Source organism: Homalodisca vitripennis, chromosome 2 (assembly GCF_021130785.1).
Source record: "Homalodisca vitripennis isolate AUS2020 chromosome 2, UT_GWSS_2.1, whole genome shotgun sequence".
Classification (NCBI taxonomy): Eukaryota; Metazoa; Arthropoda; class Insecta; order Hemiptera; family Cicadellidae; genus Homalodisca; species Homalodisca vitripennis.
In genome coordinates, this window is record NC_060208.1 from 47454120 (window position 1) to 47475714 (window position 21595).

The 21595-nt window shown below is 34.0% G+C and overlaps 1 protein-coding gene across 3 annotated transcripts in view; it reads left to right on the forward strand.

Annotated features, from left to right (window-relative positions):
- The first annotated feature begins 5088 nt into the window (after window positions 1–5088).
- LOC124353899 (Golgi to ER traffic protein 4 homolog) overlaps window positions 5089–21595 on the forward strand; it is a 44182-nt gene continuing 27675 nt past the window's right edge. For 2 of the 3 annotated variants that reach the window (XM_046803952.1, XM_046803951.1), the window contains exons 1-7: window positions 5091–5334; window positions 8934–9012; window positions 9546–9640; window positions 13038–13180; window positions 15473–15611; window positions 18884–19024; window positions 21335–21483. In XM_046803952.1, the coding sequence (XP_046659908.1) occupies window positions 5210–5334; window positions 8934–9012; window positions 9546–9640; window positions 13038–13180; window positions 15473–15611; window positions 18884–19024; window positions 21335–21483 (871 nt within the window). In that variant the 5' untranslated portion in view covers window positions 5091–5209. Of the gene's footprint in view, window positions 5335–8933; window positions 9013–9545; window positions 9641–13037; window positions 13181–15472; window positions 15612–18883; window positions 19025–21334; window positions 21484–21595 lie in introns of all 3 variants that reach the window. The other variant, XM_046803950.1, reaches the window with a different exon arrangement.

Here is a 21595-nt window from a genome sequence, read left to right on the forward strand (position 1 = left end):
AGAGGGTGTAGAAGATGGGACCCAATACTCTGCCTTGTGGAACGCCCGCCTCAATTTTGTGGAGGTCGGAGTATTCGTCTTGAAATTTGATTCGAAAAAACCTGTTTGACAAATAGGACTTGATGACATTAAAGAAAGAATGAGGAACTAGTAGTTTTAATTTATAGAGGAGACCCTCATGCCAAACTTTATCAAAAGCATGACTGATATCAAGAAAGACAGCCGAGCAGTATCTTTTTGCTTCCAGATCTTCCTTCACTACATTGACCACACGATGAATCTGCTCAATGGTAGAGTGCTTCTGGCGGAAACCAAACTGATGGTTGGGGATAAGGTTGCCGCTATCAATAATTTGCTGAAGTCGTTTTAGAAAAAGCTTCTCAAAAACTTTTGAAGTCACAGGCAATAGACTTATTGGCCTATAAGAACTAACCTGATGTGGAGGCTTCCCAGGTTTAGCTACCATGACAATTTCCGATAATTCCCACTGTGCTGGAAAATGCTCAATTCTCAATATTGCGTTGAAGACAAAAGTCAAAAACATAATAGCTTTCCTCGGCAATTCTTTTAAAATCCTTCCTGTAATGAGGTCATACCCAGGAGCTTTGTACGGCTTCAATTGTTTCACAATTATTTCAGTTACTTCAGAGGGAGTAAAGGGCTGAACAGGAAATGATAGTTGGGTAGGTGATTCTAATAAGTATTCAATTTCTGGGTCAGGAGCTTGAGCTGAGTCACTGGGCTTGAACACATCGCATAGGTGCGTAGCAAATACTTCAGCTTTCTCCTTGTTGTTCTTGGCCCAGCGACCACCTGGCAAGATAATCGGAGGAATCGGCACTCTTGGACTAGTCATGTGTTTAGTAGTTTTCCACATTGAATATTTCGTGTCTTCTGTAGGAGTTAGACTTGCAGTAAAAACCTGAAACCTTTCATTATTGAAGTTAGATAACAAACGTTTCAAATCCCGCGCCGCTCTATTGAAGTTGTTTTTATCACGAGGATTCCTGGAATTTTGCCAAATCCTACGAAGTCTTCTTTTTTGAGCAATCTTTTTCTTGATGCTAAGAGGGTAGTTCAGGCCATTAGTGGTTCCATTTCGTTGATACGGCGTTGATTGCCAAGCACACTTCTGGACTGTCCTGTTAAACAATTCAACAGCTTCATCTATTTCACCATTTGTCTTCAAGGAAACGTGTAAATGCAAGTTTTCATCAAGAAGAGATCGAAATTGGTCCCAGTCAGTATATTTAGAACTTAACCGCAGTGGACCCTCTGTAGTAATGGCAGATGAACTTACAGTGAAGATCAATGGATAATGGTCTGAGGATAAATCAAGACAAGATTCTACACGTGTGTACGTTTGGGAAATACCTTTAGTCACGAAGAAATCAAGCAAATCAGGAATTTTTAAGGGATCAGTAGGCCAATAAGTCGGTTCTCCCGTAGAAAAATATTGATAGTTATTGTCGTTGATAGTCTTAAGGAGATTACGGCCTCTGGGATTGCACAGCCGAGAGCCCCACAAGGTGTGTTTCGCATTAAAGTCACCCCCCGCAATAAATCTACAACCCAAGGTATTGAAGAAGTCGCTGTATTGCTGGTATGAAACGTTATGACGAGGAGGGGTATACACAGAAGATACCGTGAGTGGACCTGACCAGTCTTCAATCACAACACTGGAAGCTTGAATATAATTATACTTATAAGCTGGTATGGCATGGTGTTTTATACTATTTTTAACTAATACCGCACTACCACCATGAGCAGTATTATCTGGATGATTACAGTGATACAGAGAGTAAAAAGGAATTTTGAAATGTGTCATATCTGTGAAGTGAGTTTCGGAGATAAGCATAATATCAACTTTATGAAGACCAAGAAATATTTTAACCTCTTGAGTATGGTTACTCAAGCCATTGGCGTTCCAAAGTGCTATTCTATAAAAATTATTCATTTTAGCTTCGAAATGACGGAAGACAATAGGTTCATTAAAGTACCTATCTGTTCAGCCTGTTGTATCATTATTTTTTCAAATTTGCTGAAAAAGTCGTTAAGTGTTTTACTTACAGCATTTTGAGTACTGTTATCTTCAGACATCGAGTTGGATGCCACCTGTGCATATGATCGTCCCGGCAGGATTCGAACAGTGGATGGACTGGGAGGTCTCACCACTTCTTGGGCTCCCCGAGGTGATTGATCATGAACTCATGAAAGTTTTACTTTCAGGTACTTTGGGTCTGATCGGGGAAAACGATTTTTGTTTAAGTTCGCGGTACACAGAACAACCTTTGTAGTTCGCCGGGTGGTTCCCCTCACATAGAGCGCAGGTGGGTGGGGTATCACTGGATTTCAAACATGCCCGTGTGTCATGGTTCTGGCCACATTTAACGCACCTGTAAGGGTGCCAGCAATACGTTTTGGTGTGTCCATAACTTTGACATCGCTTACACTGGACGATCTCGGATTTCCTGAGCGGTGGTTCAAAGGTAATTTTTGCATTAAGGAAGTACTCGTTATTAAATATATCTTTGTTACACGGATTTGGTTCCAGATCAACAAAGAACATTGAAAGAGGTGCTTTGGTTTTATGCTGTCTCATATTCATTACGTTGCGAACCTGGAACCCACAGGATTCAATAGCAATCTTAATGTCCGCAACATCAGTGGAAAAGTGCATATTTTTTTAAAACCACGCGATATGCTTTCTCTTGTTTGATTTGGTAGGTATGAAAGGTGACCTGCAACTCTTTTAGTTTGTGCACCAGCTTCCGATAACCGTCAATAGTTGTTGTATTAACTTTGAATTTGTTTTGGCTGAGGCATTTAAATGTGTAGTTGTCATTTGGGATAACAGTTTCAATAGCGGTTATCATGCTCTTAACGTTTACAACGTTGGGTACGAAGATCGGAGGTGGTTTATCCTCGCCAACATGAGACGGTGGCGTCGATGTGGTGCTCTCATCCATCGTATTTGACCCTCCAATAGCATCGAAACGATTATTTGTAGTTAATGAGAAGCTACTTGGGTTTGAACACAATTTCTTCGATATGTCGGGACCTTTCGAAACCAATTTCCTAGGTCTTTTGAATGAACCAGTCACTGTTTGCCAGTGGATGCCGTCATTACTTTCTTTCTCCTCAGAGTTTCGGGAGTTTGTAATACCTGTAGATATTACTGCTGTCTGATTATAACTGTGATCATGTAGAACATGAGCACTATCATCAGTGAAAGCATTTTCACAAGTGGAACCTGTTTGCATCATAAGAGTCTACAAAAACGTAAACAATCAAAACATAAACACAAACAAGACAAGGTTATGTAACAGGAAGAACAAAAAACATTACATTACGAACAATAAACTACCTCAAAATTATTATCAAAATAAACGAAATCAATTAATAACAGTCCTTATTATCAGTTTGTGAACTATTTCACGAGAAAAAAGCAAGTTTATAACAAATTTCACAGAACCAAATACAATACATGTTCACCAAATAACAAAGTCAGCTGATATTATAAACATTGAATCACAAAAAGTACTTGCTCCGCCGGGACTCGAACCTGGATCTCTCACTTGCCTGGTGAATGTACTACCATTACACCACAGAGCCCTTACTTTTGACGATTAAATTATTTTGTATTTGGCTTTTTCTTTCACATATGTGTTTAAATAACCAAACTAACATATGATCGGAAGACCAAATATCTGTCAAATGACTTTTGATTTATATTCATTTAATTAGTATAAGTGGCAATAGGCTAATTTAATTTAATTTCAATAAACATTAAATCACAAAAAGTACTTGCTCCGCCGGGAGTCGAACCCGGATCTCTCACTTGCCGGGTGAATGTGCTACCATTACACCACAGAGCGCTTACTTTTTCCGAATCAATTATTTTGTATTTGGCCGTATCTGATATATATATATATATATATATATATATATAATCGCTATATATATATAACATATACACTATATGTTTTATATATATATAAAATCGTTATATATATAACATATACACTATATGTTTTATATATATATATAAAATCGTTATATATATAACATATACACTATATGTTATATATATATATATATATATATATATATATATATATATATATATATATATATATATGCATTTCACATGTTGAAATCGGTTTACATTTCAACAAATTTCGTTCATACGTCTATGGTGGATGTTGCGGGACAAATATTATGGAAACGGGGCATAATTTGATACAGCTTGAGTGAAACGACCTTAAGATTACTTAATAAAAATAATGCTAAACTTTAAACTCTTTTAATGACTTATTTTTTGTAGCAGAATTTATTATAGTCAATGTCTCTCATTATAAATATACAATTTAAAAATTATCTAAACCTTTTTACGTTTCTTGGTCAAGTTACAAGTTAACAACTGTTAAAAAAATCAAGTTTGTGATTTAATTATTTTTAATTAAGAACCAATAAAAATATATAAAAGGAAAAAGCGTTTGGATGCGTATTAATTCTACCTTTAATATGAGATGTGTATCTAATTATTCTACAATTAAAAATAAGTTTGTATTGATACATATTCGAAGTTTAACAGTGTTTTTATGAGGTTAATCAATATAACTGCCAGTTGAGCCGGCTCTTAACACGTAAGCCGCGATAGTTTGTCCTATATTTTGATAACTCAAGATCATTCGGTGTAGAGCTGAAAAGAAATTGTTGAGTAACTGTGGACACAAACGTACGCATGCATATTTACCCTCACATTTGTATTTATTGTAACTCAAAATGGATAATACTACTGTAATGTATACATAGCTTGACTGCATTATCACAACAATTTCTTTTATTATATGCAATATTTATATGGGATAAATGATCAAGACTAGAAATATTTTGATAAGGCCATAGAATCTCTCTCTATCCTGTGATTTAAAATCAATACATATGTAGTGAAAATTATAATATCCACTTAATAATAATAATAGTGTACTACCAACAATCTGTTTTTTTACAATTTGAATGTTGGCGAACCTACTCCTAGGAAAATAATATAACCTCTAAATCTAAACAAGTATATTTTTTGTTTATAATCTAAGCTGTACAGGACAAGACAACGGCAACCAATAATATAATTACACACCCATATCATAGTGTGGAGTTACGGGTAAAAATTTACACTTAAATTAAAATCTGCAGAAGAGAAAACATGGCCGAAAGTTCTCAGTCTAAAAAACCTCACGGTGTTCAACGAGTTCTAGGAAAATTAGATTCTTCTGTTAAAAATGGGAATTATTATGAAGCCCACCAAATGTACCGAACACTATATTTCAGGTATTTATGACAAACTACAGTCATTTTTCATTATAATTAACGTGTATGATCATGATAGGCTATGTAGATAAATTGCCTAGACATAAATTTTTAACATTTTAGGATAGGCATATTTGATTTGTTCTCACTTTCATCATGAAACAGTGTTGAACATTAAGGGACATACTATTTGGATAATGTGAAGCTGTTAAGATAATGGTTAGATTATATACATTAAGCCTTTTAACCTATCTTTTGGGCAAACTTTGTGGGATGACAGATAGGCTGTATTACTGAAATAATTACAATCTTGGCTCCAGTATAATAAGCGTCCAAACACTCGAGATCAATAAGAATGAATCATCAATTAGAATGATTTAAATGCTATCAGACCTGTTTGTTTACTCTGTTAAATAGTTGGGGTAGAGTAGGCTATGTTAAACGGATCCCGGTTTTTATATTGAAATTTTCAAACAATATTTAATTATTGTATACATCAATTTTATCAACCAATAGTAATTCATCTGAACAATAATAAATCATCTGTACAAACTTTACATACAGATTTTCATATTATAAACACAGTTATTATCTATAAGTAACTTCTTTTAAATATAAAAATATAGTTAACTTTAGGAAAATAAAAAATAACACTTAAAGATGATTTACTGTGTCTTTCTTGATTTCAAGATGTTTGTTGTGTTGTTACATTTTCTTCATAATTTAAATGACATTTTTCCTGTCACCTGTCTCAATTTTATTGTTTAATTAATGGTTATGGTTCCTTTAGTATTTATGACATAACGTAATTGTTTCAACTTCATCTTTTAATTTGAAACTTGTGACTTTATATTTAATATTTTGGTATCAATTTACAATAACGTGACCATGGAAAGGTATGTTCATTTTTTTTCCTGAAAACAATAGTGAAGAAAAAATTCGTCGGCAACGAAAATCAAAGGAGTTATGATTTTTTGAAATCCTCTGAAAACTCTGTTTTTGACAGTACCTCTGGCAATACTATCCATATTTGACAGTTTGGTATTACTCCGCGGCTCTCTCAAATAAAGAAGGGACGCCATTTTGAACTATTTTGTTCCTCCGTGTCTATTCTTAACCTCCTAGTTCAGTAGTGGTAATGGCACACCTTTGTGTTGGATGTTCATTAAGGTAAGTGATAAGTTACTGAAATGATGCTGACTAGTACGTTAATCCTGTCAACGATACCTGCCCGCTGCGCAGTGCTGCGCACTGCTTGCTCTTTTAGAAAAAAAATTAACTCGAGCTTGCAAAAGTCGAATCCCAGATCACGTGATGCACCTGCTCCTTAACGCAATAATGCCCGAAAGGCATCAATATAATACAATAATATACTTTCCCCCCAGTTTATATGCACCTGTGATAATAATACTTGGCTATAAATGCCCAACCCATGACAAAAAAATCCATTTTCCATGGTCACGCTATTGTAAATAAATACCAATATTTTAGATACATTTATATCGATTGATAGGATAGTTAACTGTTATTCGATATATAGGCTAACAGATTTTTTTTCCATGGGAAGTTTACGTACCAAGACATTAATTGCTGATACAACAGGATATATCATGTTGGTGTATTTGGGTGCAGTATAATAAACAGCCACCATGGCTATCAAATCCGTGAACCATATTATCTATTATCTATAGGAATACCTAACTATTAAATACAAAAACATTCTAATTAACTTATAGTTATTTACAATTAATTTCAGCTAGTTGTTTTTAATGCATTATAACTATATTGTTTAAAATTAATTCAAACATTAAAATCATTTGTCTGGTATTTAAGTAATGGCCACAACTCCAATAGCGATGAATTTACATTATTTGTGTCAAAAGCTGTTGCACATGTTTATTATTTAAAATAGTAAGGAGTAAGTTTTATACTGCTTTGTTTGTTATATTTAATAAATATGCTTAGATAATAAGTAATAATTTAACTTGTCGTTAAATTATAATATTTTAGATATAAAAACATAGGCATAGCTGAACTTTACTATAATATGAAATGTCTGTAATATAATTTGTTTCGTCATTTTGGTTTTGATTGTTCTGCAGTTTAGATAATCAAAAATATCAATGATTCGATTGATTGTGGTGGCCACTTATCATACTGAAGCCAGTGTATTCTATCCCAATTATACATTTAATGTATAAAACAAAAACTACTCTTTTGCAATCCCAAGAATACAAAAAAATTATCTAACTTTTCATATTTCTCAGTTTTACTTATGTGAAAGATCGAGTCTCCTTACATCTGGATAATTGGTTTTTATATAAGACCACGTTTACAAGGACATGCTGGTTATCTACCAGCCGCCCATTACATACAACATTTTGTGTAGATTTGAATATTTATACACATTGAATTCACTATTTGTTGGACACATGAGAATGCAAAGGTGGACAGTTACACACCCATTGCTGGACACTAGGGAATTTTATAGTTTAATAAAAGTGTTTTTGCTGCTCAAGAGCTAGATAACACCAACTAATTACTGTAGCTTAATTTTTTACAGTCAGTGAAAAGTAAAAAAAAAAAAGTATAACCTAGTTAACTGATTTTCAAGCTACAACCATATGAATCAATAATAAGTCTAGATCAAGCCATTCTGTGGTTGCCACCCAAGCGGTAATAAGTTGGGAATTTTATGTACTGGGAATAAGCCGGGAATCTCCCTGTACAACTGGGAAAATTTCAAAAAACAGTTTTTCTATCTCTAATAAATATCAATCAGATCAAGAAATATTTGATAGCTGCTTGAATCAGGAGTTAGTTAATCCCAAATGTTGTGTTTTATGTGATGTGATTCTTAGAACAGTGAATGAAGATTGATAACACAAGCCAAAAGACTGCAATGGTGTGTGATGACCACCAAATTAGGAACAGAATCCATGGAATCCATTGTGCAAAGCTTATTACAGTGTATGTGCTCGACAAAGTGTTTGTAAGCGCTACTTGACACAGTTTAATCTAAGGGTGCCTTCACTAATGTAGGAGGTTTATTTTGGTTAGTTCTACCCCCATGTCGCGTTAAGCCTGTATACTCGCTAAGATCCATTGGACGATTAAAATCAAGTGACCAGTCTTGGTATGTACGAACGATTGGTCCTAACACACGATCTGATTGGTCATCAGATTACATAGGTTCAAACCAAGAAATTGAGGTTATATTTTGATATAATGGTAACATTCGCACCTCAAATGAACTAAAATTGTCGGCAGTGTTTTAATCTAAATGCAAATTGCTGAATGCTAACACGTGGTTTTCTTGCATTTTGTATATATCAAATTTAGGTATATAAACAAATTGACAAATTACCATAGATTAACGTCTAATATTTTGATTAGGCCTACACAACAGTTAATATTTTCCATATCTATTTTGATCAAATGTTTTCAGTAGCCCACCCTGTTTCAATAGGAATGATTTTTGTAGTATTTAGAGTTACCACAATTAAAATAGGTTGTAAAAAGGTTATACTAAACTGAATAAGAAGATTACTCCTGTGTGTAGGATTAATACTTTAAAAATGATGGTGGTAACCATTTAAAACTTAATTACCTTTGTGTAGGTATTTAACACAAAAGAAATATGGGGAACTATTAGAACTACTCTTTGATGGAGCGAAATTACTCCTTCAGCATGACCAGGTGAGACTTTGTTTTATTTGTCTCTTGTTTGCACATTTCACCTCATCTCATACGTAAAAAAGTACTAATATAATATATTTGTAGTTTTTAGTGGAAATATTCATTTTGAGATCCTTGGGTCAGAAATTGTTGGAGAAACTAGTTTTCTGGCTATTCGCTTCCACAGAAATGTTTTAAAATGAGACTTGCATTAAAATAAAACAATAATTTCTGTAACTTAAAATTTAAAAACAAGGTGTAAAATCATACTTATTCTAGAGCTCTGCTACATTGTTTTGATGTTATTAGTTAAATTTTCCTAATATTTTCAGATAGTCATATTTAATGCTTTAAGGGTATTTCCTTCAAAGCAATAGAAAATAGCCAAATTTATCTGCATTCATTGCAATCAGTACCACAGTACATTTTTGTTCCAAAAAACGTTTTGTCATTAATTGTTGTTCCAACAAACAAGTGTTATCATAGTGAGGTTTTATTCTAGCTAAAAGTTGTATCATAGATAAAAGTAAGTAATACAGCAATTTTTGTTCCAGCAAACAAGTGGTGCTGACCTCGCCATTCTACTGGTTGATGTTTTGGTGAAATCAGAAACGGAACCATCTGATTTCCATATCTCCAGACTGGCACAGTGAGTCATTAAACCTCCATTTTAAAAGAACGAGTTTTCAGACATTAGCCATATAAATTGGAACAACTATATTGTGAGGACTGGAATCCATCCTCTTATTCAGTTGTAAGAAAGTCGCAAGGTTAAGCATACACACAAAAATAAGTTATTGTAGGAGTTACATTCAAGAAGTATCTGGATAGGTTTGGTTAACAGAGAAAGATTTGACGTATGGCTTTAAGACTTATAATGCTTTAAAGTAATTTCCTCTTGATGTGGTACACATCATCCAGTGATGTTTCTACTGATCAAAACAGGTTTAACATAGAAGTTGCTTTTTGGAACCTCAAAATGTGTCACATTATTTTTAAATCAGCATTTGTTCAGCTGATATTTAATTTAGTGAAATAAAAAAGTCACAAGGAGCAATATCAAGCGAGTACGGAAGCTGTTAGACCTATGTAATTTGATGTTTATCTAAAACTGCTGGGCCAGTTTCAATTTTTGAGCTAGAGCATTAACATGATGGAGTTACCAATTCCCACTTAGAGCCATTTGCAGCTTTTTTTTTATGAACAGCGTTTCTTAAACACAATACTTCACAATAGTATTCTTTAATGAGTGTTCGACCCATAAGAGCAAACTCATAACATGCATGATACATGATATGAGGAGGTATCTACCACTTCAGATATTACTTTTCAAATAAAAATTATATTATGATGAAGGCGAAACATGGTGTTCTATTTTTGTAACATATAATAAAGACAAGTTTCCAAAAACCTTTTATCGTTTCAAAACATATATTGCCAACAATTAATTTTAAACTAAGAACTATGTAAGGAGGCGGAGCCGATTCCAAACCTTACCCATCCAAAATATCCTGTCACTCCAAAAGTAGTGTCCTTATATGAGTAGGTGCAATTTTCGAAGACTCTTGTCCTAAGAGAACAATAAAAAAGAACTACAGGTATATAGCTCTCTCATACATTATTTAACATGTTAGTTGCCCTGCCGGTTAGATCTCACCAACACAATGATGGTAGTAAAAGAACTGTGGTGATGAACTGTGGCCAGAAATGGTGGAAAGCAAGGTTATGTTTGACAGACAAATTGGCTACTGCTGCAATATATTGGTGTACTGAACTGACAAAGTGGGCTATACAGAGAGTCAACAGGTTTTATTTTAGTTTTTGTGATTGGACAAAAGTGCAGGCTCGCAATTCAACAATTTTTACATATATCTGCTTACCAGACAGCTGGTAATTAAACACTCAATTTTTATTTTAAAACATTACAGAATACTATTTATATGGGTATGGACAACTGGTACTATAAAATTAAAAGGTTTTACGAAGAATTAAACAATTTAATATGTACCCAAACCTTTATCCTGGGTGGTGTAAAATTGGTGGGTATAAGTAAATTGTATTGAAGTGGTTTTACATTTAATTTTAAAAATAATGCCAAGAAGTATTAATCTAAATATAGTTATAAATTACTAAAATGAACAGGTAAGTACTATCTCATAACTTTGTTATACCAGTACTACATGAAGACATTTGGTCGGATACACCCATCCCCATCTTTGCATTGTTATAATCATCTACAACTTTTAGTTTCAAAATATACGTTGTTTGTGTATATTTCCAGTTTCTACGAAATTAATCCCACGTAGAGTGAGTAGGGTGCGCACGTATTTTTTATCTTCATATCCGGAGACAAGTAAACCATGTGGGTTTTCAAGTGATGTCATTAAATTTTTCTTTTCTGGAGAGACTGCAACTTCACTACGTCAACTGGTAGGCTTTTCCTTAAGCTCAAAGTGTTCAAACTAGGTTTTTTTTAATAATAAGGTGTTTTCTTTCGAGCATAATGGTTAAATATTATCAGTACTCTGAACACGTGCAGCTTGCGGTTACAGCAGAAAACAGGTTCGGCAACCTTGCTCAGTTCTCGTTGACTACTCCATGGTCACATGGCAGTTAGGCTTCTCTCTCAACTGCCTTTTGTGGTGGTTCTTACTGTTGTAAATCTATTCCCAATTGCACCTTTTTTATTTCTAACAAGGCTCACTTTGTAAGTTTATTGCATTGTACAGATGGGACAAGAGAAACGTGTGCGTGTGCCAGCCAGCTAGCTGCCTGATGGGTGGGTGGGGGAGAGGCGCATCCTTTAGAAGAGCAAAATTCCAAAACAATATTGATAATAATAGTCAGTTTTGATCAAGTAAAGTTATATTCAGATAAAAAGTTAAGCTCTTTTAAATCAATCACTGAATGACAGCAAATTGATGAAGTTCACGTTTCGTGGATGGTTAGTACAGCCTCAGCTGTGTGCACAGAGTGCTTGACCTACCTGTAATAATTAAAATTAAAAAAAAACTTGTATGGTTTTCTTCTAGGATAAAATAGTATATGTTCAAAACATCCACCTTTATTATTAACCTCTCCCTGTGGGATTAACAAGCTTCTGGTGTTACTAGGATGAATGAATTGATTCAGCTGCTCTGCCATAGGAGAATACATTCACGTTATTTAAAAAAAATTGTAACCACTATAGTTGAAACAAACCTGTTTCATACTATATGGTGTTGTAACGATTATTAAATTATCCATAGTAGTGTAATTTGTATAAGTAATTATTTTTATTGTCATAAATATACCAGGCTTGACGTCAAATACGTATACAGTAACTGCATAACAACATAGCAATATGATGTTAGTAAAACACTAATAATAGAAAGTTTCATTAACCTTTTTAGTGCCAGAGCATGATAAAAAGTTTGTCTGAAAAATGCCAAATCTATTTCAGCGATTTGTAACATTTTACTAAAACATCCATAAAAATAAAACTGTTTTAGGTAGACTCTTTACTTTTATTTTCTTTTCTTTACAGATAAATTGTTTAGTTAATAACACATAAAACTTGCATTTAATGCTAATTTATTATATAAAAAAAACACTCAAATGGTTCTTACTAAAATAATTTAAAACAGTTGTTATGAAAACAAACTAAATCATTGTCAATGAATGGATTAATAAGAGTTTTCATATATTACTCCTAGATAGTATCCCGAGGCATAATAAAATTCAATGAACGAAGTCAAAATACTGTTATTAGACATTTGCATTAACAGTTTAAAAATATCTGTTTGATGGCAGCACAAAGCAGAGAGCAATGATAAAACAATTGGTGGCAATATCGGAGACGATTGGGCTTTATCACCAGACTCCCCATCGAGGCAATTGCTTGGTAGAGGGTTAGATCATTTATTCATTCCCGTTCAAAAATAAAACTAAATAGATTTAAGTTTTTTGTGTTCTAGTAGCACAAGAACCCTACAACTCAAGATATTGTACAGCCAATAAACCTCAAACAGAGAGCAGAACCACTAATCATCGTATGTTTGTCACAGGCTGTTCAGCATGGTAAGTCCTGAGGTGGCAGAAAGAGAGGTGTTCCTAGGGTCTGCTCTGCGTTGGTCGTCACACGACCATGCTCAATTCACCAATGGACATCCAAGTCTGCATCAGGCTATCGCCCAGATATTCTGGCGAGGTACGTGTGATATATTGTTAATTTTTTATGAAGTTTAAAAGAAAATTATTTAAAGTTTTGAACATTTTATTAAATTTGTTGCAATTATTTTTTGTTGGTTTAACTTTTTATTTTAAGAGTTATATTTCCTTAAGACAACTTCCTTGAACACAGAAAAATATTTCTATAATCTTTGATCGTTCTATGAGAATTTATAACCATTTTTTCTCTCTCTCTTTATTGCCACAATTTACATAGTATACATTCTTTTAATCTAGCACAGTTGGAAGAGCAGGTGACATTGTCAGGGTATAAAATAGAACTTAATATTAAGTGTGTGTCAGTTATGAACATATTTTATTGTTGTGACTTAAAAAAGTAACATTTTAATGCAATTTAACTGGTTTGTATTTTAGTAAATTAAGTCAAGTTGCATCTGTAAGTATTTATTTACATTGTATGCCAGAGACCCCCTTCCCTAAAACCAGATCCCAGTATGCCTATTACCTACAGTTAAGAAATTCACCACAAGTGTTTTGTAACTTCTAAGCAGAATTTTCTGGCCCATTATAGGCTTTATCAATCCATAGTGATTCATGAAGACCACAATCAAAATTTTATACTTTGTTAATTTGCAAAATCAATTGCAGTAAGTCTTGAATTATTTACTGACAGTGTTGCTGCAAAATACTTTATTCTATTTTCTAGAGAGAATTGTTAAACCTATTAGAAATAAAGTTATTAAGCATATTCCTAATTGCTTAAATACTGTATTTTCAATATTTTACTGTAATAGTTAAAATTACAACTAACAATATTTGTTTTGTTTCAAATAACATTTTATCCTCTATGTCTGATTACGATGTACGAGGGGTATCCAAAAAGTAAGTTTCCCTGTTCTGTAAAAAGACGCGTACGTAACACAGCGTGCAGCTGTGGGCGGGGATATGTAGCGCGGTTCGGTTGGCAACAGGTGCGCCGGTCACTGGCCCATTGTCACGCTTCTCAGTCAGTTGCTGCCCAAACATCATGGAGACTCCACTGCGTTCTGCCGCCAGTTGCGAAGTCCGTAGTGTTATTCGTTTCTTGACCGCCAAAAACGAAACTGCTGTTGAAATTCATCGTCAGTTATGTCAAGTGTATGGTGAACATGTTATGTCCGTTCAGATGGTCCGTCGTTGGCGTGCAATTTTTTGAAAGGAAGAGAAAATGTTCATGACGATGAGCGTAGTGGCCGGCCAATTCTCGGCAACCTGACGTCATTAATGCTGTACGAGCAGTTATTGACAATGATAAGCGAGTGACTCTCGATGAAATTATGGATAAACTGCCGTCAAGTGTTGAAGTTAGCCGGTCATCTGTGCACAATATCATGACAGAAGATCTTCAGCTTGCAAAAGTGTGTGCAAGATGGGTGCCTCGCTTATTGAGCAATGCCCATAAACAACAACGAATGGCTGCTGCCGTCTTTCTTGCGATTGTTTGACGATGAAGATGAAAACCTTTTCAGTAGAATAGTCACTGGTGATGAAACATGGATTCACCACTCAACTCCAGAGATCAAACGCCAGAGTATGGTGTGGCAAAAAAAAAGGAGAGGCAGCTCCTCAAAAAGCCAAAGTTTTTGAGTCGGCAGGAAAGGTAATGGCTACAGTTTTTTGGGACTGCTGTGGAGTGTTATTGATTGACTATCTTCCTCGTGGCGAAACCATAAATGCAGAAAGGTATTGTGAAGTTCTCACCAGACTTCGGCGGGCAATACAGAATAAACGGCGCGGACTTTTGTCGCACACGGTTTCTGCTTATTCAAGATAACGCCCGACCACACGCTGCTCGTGCAACAATGGAACTTTTGAGGAAATTTAAGTGGGATGTTTTTGGTCATCCTCCATACTCACCAGATCTTGCGCCTAGCGATTTTCATCTGTTTCCGGAGCTGAAAAGACACCTTGGCGGTCGGCGATTTGCCAACAGCGATGACCTTCAAAATGAGGTGGATACTTGGCTTAAAAATTTGGCGGGTGAATTTTGTAATGCTGGAATAAAAAAAACTACTTCCTAGATACCAAGAGTGCTTAGAAAGGGATGGTAACTATGTAGAAAAATAAGGTATAATGTAAAAAGTTGAATAAATGTGTTTCAGTTATTTTTTGAGTCTTTTAAACTTTTTCATAATTAATGGAAACTTACTTTTTGGATACCCCTCGTAGAAGTAACGTAACAAAAGGGAACTGTGCTATTGCAGATTATGCAGGTTGCAGTGATAGTCAATCTTCAATGGGAAAGAACTAAATTCTGTGTTTTATTTTGCAGAAAAAAATTTTGTTCTGGCTAGGTATCACTTTCTCCACTCGCGTGATGGAACCGGCTTTGCAACGATGTTGGTGGAACTGCATCGCACAAGAGGATTCGCGACAGAGGTGGACCTGTTTATTGCACAGGTGGTTCTGCAGTGAGTATGCAATGACTCAAAAGTCACTGGGTCTTTCAATAGTTCTTTGTTCCACCAATTATTTGATAAAGAACCATTTACTGGAAATGTACAGTAAATATCAATTCTGGCATGCAGCCACTTGTGTAAATATTTGTAAGGGTATTCTTGATAAAGTTCTTGTTTTACAGTTTCAGAAAGAAATTTCTCCAGAAAAAGAATAATTTTATTGTAGTAAAAAAATTGGAAAACATTTTCAATCCTGTCATATTATCATTTTTCAATCTGCAAAAGAGCAAAAGTTTTGCCCACTTTCCATTTTACTTTGAATGTATTCCTTACTTAACATACTGACCATGGTGGATACATCTTACTGCTATTCTAACTGTTCTGAAGTCAGTACATGTCTCATGTCACAGTGAAGGTGTTAATAATACTAAATATTTTGTGCAGTTTATTTGGAATTTTCGAATTGGAAACAAGAACTTTTAATGAACTAAATTTTTAAAATAGGCTTTTAGAAATTTTTAGTGTATATTTCTGATTTGTAAATAGTATTTCTTGTTAATGAATATAATTTTTTAGGAAACTTGTTGAATATAAACATTTGTTCCATTTAGTTTTATGGAAAACTTAATTTTATTTTGAATTCATATTTTTAGTTTAAACTTTATTTCAGAACCAGAAGTATTAATTTTAGTTTGTAGTTTTTGAACAAAATTAATTTTTAGTTGATCGTTTATTCGAGAGGAAGTGTAATTTTAATTTACTTTGTCGTTTCCAACCTTTACCGTAGCCATGCATAGTGGCTAGCTGTGATCAGTGTTTACTCAGTGATTACCCAGCCATGTATGTCACTCTGACTCAGACTTAAATGGCTGTATTTGAGCTTCGACCCTTTAAATGACTGGGATTTGAAAGTAATTCTCAAACACTTATAATGGACCCAAGAGACCCATGAAATGAATGATTGAATGGTTTCGCAAGATAACCGGATCTAGCAACGTTGAGCGTGGCTGCTGCTTGGATGGGTGACCGCTGAGCAATCCTGTCCTTGCAAGCAGCCCGCCCGCCCGGCCATTGGTGGTGGTTCGGAAGTCACCTTTAAGCCGTTGGTCCCCAGGTTAAGTGTTATAGAGGGCTTCTTAGCCCTAACTTCGCCTGGTAAAATGAGACATCTTTACTTTACTTTACTTTTACTTTACAATGTTTACTAACTTGAAGTTACAATTTTGTTGTTGTGTATTTACTCTTTTCTCATAAATGTACCGAAAGTAGAATGTAATTTAAACTGTGGTTTTACCTAATTTAAACGTTTTTAAATATTTGCAATTTAAAACCACAATTAGTCTCAAGTAGGTCTCTAATATGAAAAGAATATACATTTATTTCAATGTTTTGATGTGTTTTTCCACCAAATATACCAGTATGCCAATAAATTGATAGGATACATTATAGCAACTACAGTGGCAATGGCACCCAAGTAATAAAAAAAACTCTGAAAAATGTTTTGTATTGTGGGCTGGAAATAGTGAAACGTTGATCTAGTTCTTTATTTGGCCAGGAGATTGCAGCATTTTCTAACTAAGCCTAAATAAGGGTTGAATTTTATAAGTGCTTAATAAAGTGTTCCACACTTAAGTGCCCTGCTAAGCCTAGGAACCTGACATCCTTTCCCCTTAAAAAAGTCATGACTGCCCATAATGACATAGAGAACCATCATATGAGTTGAAAATCACGTGCTAAGGGTTAAAACATTGAACCCTAGACATATAACTTTGGGTTTGCTAAGTTCACAGGCCATTTTTAGTAACTTTTCAAATACATAAAACATTGTTTGACCTAACTTATAGCCTACTTATCTTATCATCAAATTAAAAAGGAGAACATATACTTTTAGAAAATATATTTGTTTATGAACAAATTTCTATCATCAAAATATGTCTGAAATCAAAAAGGTAGATAATAGAAAAAGGAAATGTTAATACAATATAGACACAAAATAAAAGGATACTTGTTAGAGCATGTAAAATAAATAGTTGTAAATGGTTTGTTTGTACTCACATAAAACAATTTGAATCATTGAACATAAAGTCTGTGAAAATAATAAACAGGTTCTGAAAAATTTGAGTTAAGATCGTGGTTGTCAAGGAACTTATCCTCTGATACAGAATCTAAACCTGGTCCAAGATTCTTTCAAACCGAATAAAAGGACTTCCTTTGTTTCCATCACATATAGGTTGATCATATTATCATTTGCACTGTATCTTTATCTAAATGATCACTCATATTTATACAATAAGCTAAAATACTATGAAGTAAAAACTTGTATTACTATGTACTGAAATCAGTACAAATAAACTAATTAATCAAAAAACCAACTTTAACCATAAATAGAGAAATTTTATTTATAACCACACTGCAGACAACAACAAAGCACAACTGAGCTCACCTCACTGCCAGACAATCATGTCACTAAGTACCTGTGCAGTAGTTTGAAATATTTTATTTTATAGCTGCACAACTGATCGTGAGTTATAGAAAGATTTATGGATCTAAGCCAGGAAACAACTAAACTCAATTTTAAACCGAATCACTAAACATATGGAATTAAATACAGGAGCCCAACTTGTACTCAGGCTCCATATTCAATGAGTTAAATAGTCAATTGAAACCAGAGCTCATATTAAATGAATTAAAAATTAAAAAGCTTTATAGAGAACCCTGATATTAACTTAGACAAAAGCATAGGCTAGTGGATTTAATTGTTTCTAATAATTTTGTGTGTAGGTGTAAAGTCTCCAGTCAGAAGAATTTACAGTTTGATAGTTGTACTTTTGTGCATGTAGGCTAACATGCACATACAATACTGAAATAGTGAAAGCTATGTTTAGTTAGAAATTTGGTTTTCCACAATATTTTGTATTTATAAATACTTTTGTTTTACTCCCATGTAAGTACAACTACCAGGAAAACAAAAATTAAATAAGAAAATGACAACAACCATTTGATAAGAAAAAAGTAATATTTCAATTGTTTGTATGATGTTTAAGCAATTTGAATATTAAGAGAACTATATCTTTTTATATACAGAACAACATTTAATTTTTATAATTCTAAACATGTACCATTTCTTAAGACGTGTTAAATTGAAGTAAAGTAAAGTTTATCCTTGTTTTACATAAGCAAATCTTCTTAGATTTTTTTATATTCCAGAATATGAATAACATTTTTTTAACGTCTTCCCTTAATTAATTTAGAGCTGCCTCTGAACTGTGCTGTGTTACCTTTAGGTATCTCTGTCTTCAGAACAAACATACGGCCAATGTTGCATTCCAGAGTTACACAACACAACATCCTGCCATAGCAAAGGGTCCTCCGTACATCCTGCCACTGCTCAACTTCATCTTCTTCCTCCTAAAAACTGTTGAGAGGTCAGTTCACGTTTTTAAATTCTGTTTGTTTCTCCCCCATTTCAATATTTTCACTTCGTCATCTTCAGAGAGGAGGGATATCTGATAAAAAAACAATTGTTTGAAAATGAGTGAGAGTGGAAGAGAGTGATATCGACAGTGTATGTTGACTGTTGCGTACACTTAATATCTAATGAAAGCTGTTTGACCACCAGGGGTTCAGGGTATTAGTTTCATCCTGTGGGACCATAGTATGGATATGGCTTTCTCAAATTTACATCTCAAGGTTTATGAAGAACAGTTTTGGTCAATTCAACGGAATTTATGAACTCAACTCCACAATTATAAGTTGCTCACTTACTTAAAACCATATTTCAAACCATACAGGTCAACTTAGCAAGATCACTTTGGCAGGAACAAAAAACTGTACAGTTGCTGAAAAACAATTTTTAAATGGTGTTAACTTCAGAACTTTTAAACATCTACTAAACATATAAGCATTGTAATATGCATACTACACAGACTGTGTGGAAGTTGCTGTACAACTTCACCAAACAGTAACATACAATATCAGTCTGGCATGCCTATATATCAAAAGCAAAAGAAAACAATATACTAAAGGACTCCAAAAAGTAATACAGAGTAAAGTAAACTTTGAGTCAACTAAAGTAATAAAGAACTTCAGTAAGTATTATTGGAATCTCTGTGAAACACCAATGCTATAATAAGTGCTACAGGACAAATATTTTTGCTTAAAAGTCCGAAGACTTTGTACCATCTTTGCTAAGAAAGTTTTCATCTCAGCTTAAACCTCTGTTATAATGTACATGCATGGATCTTCATAGCTTCAACTTGTGCTGGAAAGACACAAGTCTTCCACATGCTGTTGTGTTTTCATGTAGATGCCACATTCTTTGTAAACAATATTCCTCTGCAATCTATCAGCAGCTGTCTGAACTATTTCAAGTTATTTGTTTCACTCTAGATAGAGACAAATAATTTTAGTTTTGAATCTATACTATAAAGTTTTGTTTATTTTATTCAGTGGGTCGTTAACAAAATAGTTGATTTATATAAGCTGATTATTTCAACATTATTGAATGTGATATTTGCTGATGTGTAGAATGGCTTAGGTTTACATTGTTTTCCTTCCACACTGTGCTGTAAGCCAGTTTCTTCTACTGAAATATATTGATTGAGAACAGCAAAAATATGGCTATAGACAAGTCTTCCCATCAGATTGTAACATTTTAATGTACAATTGATGCAAATTATTGTGCCACAAATGTGGTTAGGGGGCCTTGGCTAATTACAAATTTTTTATCTTGTATAATGTAAACACAAAGAATTCATCATTCTATTTAGGTTTACTCCTAGGCTTGTCAGTTTTGTAATGACCATAATTTCCTTGTTGCACTTGTTTTTTTATTTTATGTATTACTAGGTATAAAATTAGCAATTTAGTACACAAAACTTTAATTTTAGGTCAACCAGTTCCTAACTACTAATTAACTGCAATCGTTAATTTACCGAGGTATTTGAATTTGCAATTACCGCGTCTTTCAGGAAGGCTTTAATTAAAGAAGTAGTAATCACGTTGCATTTATTGGGCGATTTATTTGTTAATTTTCATTTATTAAAGAACTAGCTGTTTCCCGCGGCTATGCACGCTTTTCGTAAGCTTTGCCCGTGTATGTGAACTTCTGGTTTAATTGAATTATATTTACAACGCCGATGTAGAGTTTGCCTTGTTGCCACGATCAAGAAAATATGTTTATGTTTATAGCCATTGTGCACGAACGTGTACTTTATTATAAAGTGGTCTAACACTCAAACTTTAGGTTCAATCAGAAATGTATCTTAAAGACAAATATACATAATAACTTAGCGCCTTCAAATAGTGTTTGGCTATGTAATATATGTAACTGTCTCGTAATTGCAGTTTATAGTGTGCAGGCGCTTTGAAACCTTTTATCTTTTGCAGCGCCGCTTGGTGGTGAGTTACATCAATGGGCATAGTTATAAAGCTTCTCCGTGGAAAAATACGTATACATACAAATTTTCATAATGGTCTGTCTAATATTTTGCGATTCCATAAAGGAAAATACACAAACATTAATTTTTATATATATAGATACCATATCTGCTTACATAACTATGAGTTTTACAATGGCCATATGCATCCAGATAATTCTAGCCTTCTATTCAGTGTCAGTAGACATCTTTAGCATAGAGTAAGTGGTCGCCTCTACAGTATTTAAAAGGGCATAAAATGTATACTATAACATGGCATTTATCAGTATTCTCTTTCTAATAGATTTAGTTTTTCAGTGGGAAACTGGCAGCGTTCACGGTGTTGTGTGAACAGTACCAACCATGTATCAAACGGGACCCGTCCTACCCTCAGTACTTGGACAAGATAGCCCAGATATTCTTCGGTGTTCCTCCACCTAGACAACATAACTCTGGTGGATTGTTAGGTAAGAGTTTTATTCTGGTTGTACAGTTCTGTGCTGTACTTAAACATAAATAAATAAGAAGTGCCCAGGAATTCTTCCTTTATATGTTATTTCATTGTCCACCTAATAGAGA